At 34.6% G+C, this 7,132-nt stretch overlaps 1 protein-coding gene across 1 annotated transcript in view; it reads right to left on the bottom strand.

Moving 5' to 3' along the window:
• The window catches only part of LOC106470708, a 38,506-nt gene that overhangs the window by 7,916 nt on the left and 23,458 nt on the right, over positions 1–7,132 (bottom strand). Inside the window, exons 10-14 of the mRNA XM_022399342.1 lie at positions 4,554–4,637; positions 3,130–3,251; positions 964–1,042; positions 662–832; positions 359–529 (exon numbers count right to left, since the gene is read on the bottom strand). Of these exons, the coding sequence (XP_022255050.1) occupies positions 359–529; positions 662–832; positions 964–1,042; positions 3,130–3,251; positions 4,554–4,637 (627 nt within the window). The remainder of the gene's footprint in view (positions 1–358; positions 530–661; positions 833–963; positions 1,043–3,129; positions 3,252–4,553; positions 4,638–7,132) is intronic.

The following is a 7,132-nucleotide window of genomic DNA, read 5'->3' as shown; positions in this document are numbered from 1 at the left end:
GCAGACATACCGCGGTGTCACTAGGGGCAACGGCAACGTAATTCCTTGTTACGGGGCTATCTGTTCTCTGCCCACCACGGGTATCGAAACCCAGTTTCTAGCTTTGTAAGTCCGCAGATATACCGCGGTATCACTGTGGGGCTAATTAAGAAGTCATGCACGTTTCCTACAAATCAGGTTCATGAAGAAACAAAAACTAAAAAGACTGACCACTCATCAATGTTGTCATTAAAAGATAAAAAAAACGGTTTGGCGAGAACAAAAGAAACATTTTAGAATGTGTTCACACTTCAACAATACAATTTGTACATTCTGAGAACCACATGAAAAACAAACATAACTACTATCCATGACTTACTTTCTTCAGTCTTGTCCATCTGGGAGACATTCAAGTGATTACAGTTACACTTATAACACCCAACATTAAATTCTATTACAGCACACGTCTTTGGACAGTCGTTGGGGAATCCTAGACAGTCTGGATCAAACGGAAGCTTGTCTTGAGGTACAGGTGATGAGTGGACATTATCTGGTGATGGATGATGAGGAGAAGATAAAAACAGTGTTAACTAACACCCACGATATTCAAAAGCTCTTAGGATTAGCAGAAAAAATTAACAGTACCTTTTATAAATAGTTAAAGATACTCTATAATACTTACTTTCTTCAACCATGTCTACTTCGGAGACATTTGAGTGATTACAGTCACACTTATAACACCCAACATTAAATTCTATTACAACACACGTCTTTGGACAGTCGTTGGGGGATCCTAGACAGTCTGGATCAAACGGAAGCTTGTCTTGAGGTACAGGTGATGAGTGGACATTATCTGGTGATGGATGATGAAGAGAAGATAAAAACAGTGTTAACTAACACCCACGATATTCAAAAATCGTAAGATTAGCAGAAAAAATTAACAGTACCTTTTGTACATAGTTAAAGATACTCTACAATACTTACTTTCTTCAACCATGTCTACTTCGGAGACATTCGAATGATTACAGTCACACTTATAACACCCAACATTAAATTCTATTACTGCACACATCTTTGGACAGTCGTTGGTGGATCCTAGACAGTCTGGATCAAACGGAAACTTGTCTTGAGGTACAGGTGATGAGTGGATGTTATCTGGTGATGGACGATCAAAAAAAGATGAAATTTTTTAATACAATAATAACATTGATTTTATATATCAACTGTTGACTTATTTTTAGTATTCAAAAGGTCGTGCTGATGAGTTACTTTTAAAATGGCGAAATGCCCTCGAAAAAGGCAAGTTGAATATGAAATTCATTAAAATAAAGCCGAGAACTTCAACATATTTTTAAAAATGTACTCGTTTATAAAATATTTGAACATTGCATCTGGATCAGGAAAGATATCTATTCCACTTCCAAAGTTTTAGATAAAGAACTTTAAAGAACGTCTAATAAATTGTCACGAGGCAACTTACTCTACGTATGGTGTGTCCACGTTCTTCAAGAACAGTCAGAGCTAGATAAGTTTACACTTTAAATTAAGTAAAATAAACAACCTCTCGTCCCCGTGGCTTAGCAGTAAGTCTGAGGACATCCGAACGCTAAAAATAACGGTTCGATACCCGCTGTGGGTAGAATACTAATAGTCCCTTATGTTTAACAGCAAACTATCAGTTACACCTAATATCTTGGACTTTATGTTTTAATTAAGTAAACTAAACAACCAGCTGAACCTAATATCCTGTACTTTATCTTTTAATTAAATAAACTAAACAACCAGCTAAACCTTGTGTCCTGTACTTTATCTTTTAATTAAGTAAATCAAACAACCAGTTACACCTAATATCCTGGACTTTATCCTTTAATTAAATAAACTAAACAACCAGCTGAACCTTGTGTTCTGTACTTTATCCTTTAATTAAGTAAACTAAACAACCAGCTACACCTAATATCCTGTACTTTATCTTTTAATTAAGTAAACTAAACAACCAGCTGAACCTTGTGTTCTGTACTTTATCCTTTAATTAAGTAAACTAAACAACCAGCTACACCTAATATCCTGGACTTATCTAACAATGTATTACAGAAAGATAAAAGAAATACTAGATATCGTTCCTGGATAAAGTGATGTACTTACCATAGTACTGGAAGAACTGGTAATAATGAAAGTTAAAAAAGTGTGTGTTTAATATAACAGCAACGTGCGATCTGACCATCAATAAAAAATGTTTATGTACATTAGGATAATGCTGTTGAAATGAAGAAAGCCGTGATAAATTTAAGTGAAGTTTTGAATTTAATTATTTCGATATATAATTCAGGTTTAATATCTTTATCTAAAGCCTAGGTTATTCTTATCTATATTGTGGTTAACTCCGCCACCGTAGGTGGACGAAGGTTGTGTTTGTCACCCCTGTGTGTGTTTGTCAGCAAGATTTCTCAAAAAATGGCTGAATAGATTTGGACGAAAGCTGGTATACAGTTGGACTATGACCCAACTTAGGCTCAAGGTCACAGCAAGATCACGAAAATCCTTATCTGTTACCATGGGGACCGATTTTTTTCACACTATTTTTACTCTAGAACTCAGTCAAAAATGGTGGACTTCTGTAACGTATATATCCTTCCTCACTGTCCTGCCAAAAATGGCTCGTGTCTGTTGATAACGACGGACATACGGACACATTTTCGTATTTCTTGAAAGTCGAATATAACCAACGCTGCGTAGAGGATGTATGCGCTCTTCTGAATGCCCCCCCCCCCTAGTTTTTCACGCGTTCATATTTACTGTGTATTCGTATTCTGTACACATTAAACATCGTAATTGACTCTTCACAAACGCTGTTATTAAAAAATAAAACGGATAACAAATGAAAGCTTTTAATAAGAGATTTGTTTATAGAGATAGACAAAAAGAGGTTACGTAGAATAGAGAAAACGAATAAAAAATTCACATTTTTGAATATGGTCTTATCTTAACAGGATAATTAACAAAGGATTTGTACTTCCTGAGAGAAAAAGCCATTTATAAAAATAGACAAACTAGAAATACTCTAAAAGACTCACCTGCTTCAGTCATGTTCACATGAGAGTAATAGAATTTAATGTTGGGTGTTATAAGTGTGACTGTAATCACTCAAATGACAGCACACGTCTTTGGACAGTCCTTGGGAGATCCCAGACAGTCTGGATCAAACGGAAGCCTGTCTTGAGGTACAGGTGATGAGTGGACGTTATCTGGTGTTGGATGATCAGAAGATAAGTGTTCTGAAAATAGAATAATTTTTTGTTTACACAATTTAATCAGCCGATCTACTTCCTAAATGTGTTAAAATATTCTGAAGAATAAATCATTATTTTAATCTTTAAAAAACCGTCGGTTGAGTTTCGTAACTTCTCAGATGGTAAAAGAAGTAAAGCAATATTTCAATTTAACGTACAGTGTTGTGTTAATAGCGAAACGTTCTAGAAACAGCCAAGTTAAATATCAACTTAATTAAATAATGTTACACTCCGCCTTTTTCATTACATAATTTCAAATTTACATGATATCTGTTGCTTGGCCGGATATCCGTTGCTTGGCCGGATATCCGTTTCCGTGTTTACGATTGAAATCTGGATAAATAGTTTCCCCACTTTCAAATTTCCTGCACTTCATCTACCAAATTCTTACAGAGTGATAAAAGAAACACTAGGTGTCGTTCTTAGATAAGTGACTACGACACTGAGAGCACAGTGTTCTAATAAACTAGCGTTGTTTTTTAATATCACACATATAACAGCCACCCTAGAGATACCCATTAATGACATCTTTCTTAAGATTTTTTTTTCACATCTACAGAAAAACAAGAAAGAATCCTCAATAGCCGCGGCACTTGAAATTGTTTTAGGCTTGATTAGAGTAAATTAATCTATGAGACCTTTTTTCCCTTTATTATTAGCTACATTTTTGTGCGCCAGCAATACCAAGCCTGGGGCTTGCGTATATCCGATTATATTTTATTACTCATCAGGATCTCTACCCTCAAATTTAAATTATTGTAGGCAGGATTAGAGTAAATTAATCTATGAGACCTTGTGTATCAAGCAAAATATTTTGACCTCCTGAGTCCAAAACTGCAATTAGATCTCAAATCGGCCAAGAGATGACGGAGTTATGAGCTAAAAGTTTGTACTTGAAAAACAAACAAACAAACAAAACTTAGAGCCGTTCTATCGGCCGTTATGCCGCGGTTACAAAACATGAGCTGATTTTTAGGCGAAATTCAACTTTAACTAAAATAAATATCTTAACGATAATTGTGCACGTTAGCTGAAGAAGGAAGAATCGTTATATTTATATTTTTTAAATAAAGTTATCACTCGTACGTTGTGTAGTCACTGTTAACATCGTAATTGATAATGTTTGTTCAAAGTGAAAATCTACACACTGGTCTATCTGTTCACCGTGGAGAATCGAACTCCGGATTTTAGTGTTGTAAGTCACTAAACTTACCACTGGCTCACTGGGGACAAAAATATATCTTAGAATGAGTCAAAACCCAATTAGAAATACTCTACAAGACTTACCTGCTTCAGTCATGTCCACCTTGGAGACATTCGAGTGATTACAGTCACACTTATAACACCCAACATTAAATTCTATTACAGCACATGTCTTTGGACAGTCGTTGGGAGATCCTAAACAGTCTGGATCAAACGGAAGCTTGTCTTGAGGTACAGCTAATGAATGGACATTATCTTGTACTGGATGACCGGAAGAAAATAAAGATAATTATATTAATATAATAACTCTGCTGGTCCTTACAGCGATAGTACACCCGTGGTTTGTAGGTATAGGACTTGTTTCCAGAACTGTACAAGGTATCTAAAGTTACGTAGAACTGGTCAAGATAATTATATTAATATAATAACTCTGCTGGTCTTTACAGCGATAGTACACGCGTGGTTTGTGAGCTTAGGACTTGTTTCCAGAACTGTATAAGGTATTTAAAGTTACGTAGAACTGGTCAAGATAATTATATTAATATAATAACTCTGCTGGTCTTTACAGCGATAGTACACGAGTGGTTTGTGAGCTTAGGACTTGTTTCCAGAACTGTATAAGGTATTTAAAGTTACGTAGAACTGGTCAAGATAATTACTCCAAACTTTAACCAATGCCCACAGGGTTTGTTCTTTTTCATTCCGTTAGAATAAGAAAATGTATTCATGGCGTGTTAGATCCCACTTTTGTCCCCATTTTCTTGTAATAATAATTCATGATTGTGTGGCAGCTAAGCATCGGTAGAATTATCGATGTACTGCTGTCTATGATGATGATGATGAGAATAAGAAAATATATCAGACAAGTATATCTTGTTGTTAATTTTAGTCAAGAAATATTAATTACAATGTACAATATCTATAGTTATTTAGAAAGAACAAAAAATATATTCTAGAAATAGGATCTCAAGTTAAGTATTTAATTTGTGAAATAAACATATTCCCCAAGTATTTCAACAAGTTTTCCAAACGGCTAGGGGTTTGGATTTCTGTTTTCTTTGGATTATGTGATCATGGAAAAATGTGTTGTTCTGCTTTCAAACTTCCTGATTGTAAACATTAAATGGGAGTAAATTGTTTTGAGATCAAAGTTCAAATGTTGTTTTTTACGTTCTTGAAGAATGGTCAGTGATAACTTTTACATTTGAATCTTTTAAGTAAAGTAAATAACCAGCTACACCTAATATCATGGACTTTATCTTTGAATTAAGTAAACTAAATAACCAGCTGCACCTAATATCATGGACTTTATCTTTTAATTAAGTAAACTAAATAACCAGCTACACCTAATATCATGGACTTTATCTTTTAATTAAGTAAACTAAATAACCAGCTGCACCTAATATCATGAACTTTATATTTTAATTAAGTAAATTAAATAACCAGCTACACCTAATATCCTGGACTTTATATTTTAATTAAATAAACTAAATAACAGTTACACGTAATATCCTGGACTTTATATTTTAATTAAATGAACTAAATAACCAGTTACACGTAATATCCTGGACTTTATCTTTTAATTAAATAAACTAAATAACTAGTTACACCTAATATCCTGGACATTATCTTTTAATTAAATAAACTAAATAACCAGCTACATCTAATATCCTGGACTTTATCTTTTAATTAAATAAACTAAACAGCCAGCTACACCTAATATCCTGGACTTTATATTTTAATTAAATAAACTAAACAACCAGCTACACCTAATATCATGGACTTTATCGTTTAATTAAATAAATTAAACAACCAGCTAAACCTAATATCCTGGACTATATCTAACGCATTCTTACAGAAAGATGAAATAAATACTTGACATTGTTCTAAGATAACTGATGGACTGACTACGGAACTGGGAGAACTGATCTGCTAATAGTAACAAAAATATCGAAGCAGTAGGGTAAAAAGCAGTTATCCAAATATGGCGTCTTTCTTGAGAAGAGTTTATAGCTTTAGACAGATATTTGGAGAGATAAAGACAGGGGCCGTTTATAGGAACATTCAACCTGAGATTTGATTTTCAATCAAACAGATCTCTGAACAATTTGTAATACGTTGGAATTATTTAGCGAAGAATGTAGTTATAATGAAATTAGAAAATGGGATTATTTTGATATCTTGATTTAGGCTTGATATCTTTATCTAAACCTCAATATCTTGATTTAGGCTTGATATCTTTATCTAAACCTCAGGTTTTACAGTGTGTACTTAAAGTACGAACCAGAAACGTCGCTTGGTACTTAAAAGAATCGGGGCTCGGGCAAATAAGCGCGGGAATTTTCGGCGTTTTAGTATGATATCGATCATGGTTTTCTATTCTACTTTTTCAAGACATCAAATGGTGATTCGGGGCTCGAGCCCCGTGTGCCCGCGCCTCAATTTCACCACCTCAACTTCATGTGGGGGGAAATTTAGTACGACTCTAAATATACATTTTAAGCAAGAAGTTTGTTTGTTTGTAATTAAGCACAATGGGCTATCTGTGCTCTGCCCACCACGGGTATCGAAACCCAGTTTCTAGCATTGTAGTACCGCAGACATTCCGCGGTGTCACTAGGGGCAACGGCAACGTAATTCCTTGTTACGGGGCTATCTGTTCT

The sequence above is a fragment of the Limulus polyphemus genome, unplaced genomic scaffold (assembly GCF_000517525.1).
Source record: "Limulus polyphemus unplaced genomic scaffold, Limulus_polyphemus-2.1.2 Scaffold4172, whole genome shotgun sequence".
Taxonomy (NCBI): domain Eukaryota; kingdom Metazoa; phylum Arthropoda; class Merostomata; order Xiphosura; family Limulidae; genus Limulus; species Limulus polyphemus.
This window is presented reverse-complemented; position numbering and strand designations above follow the sequence as displayed.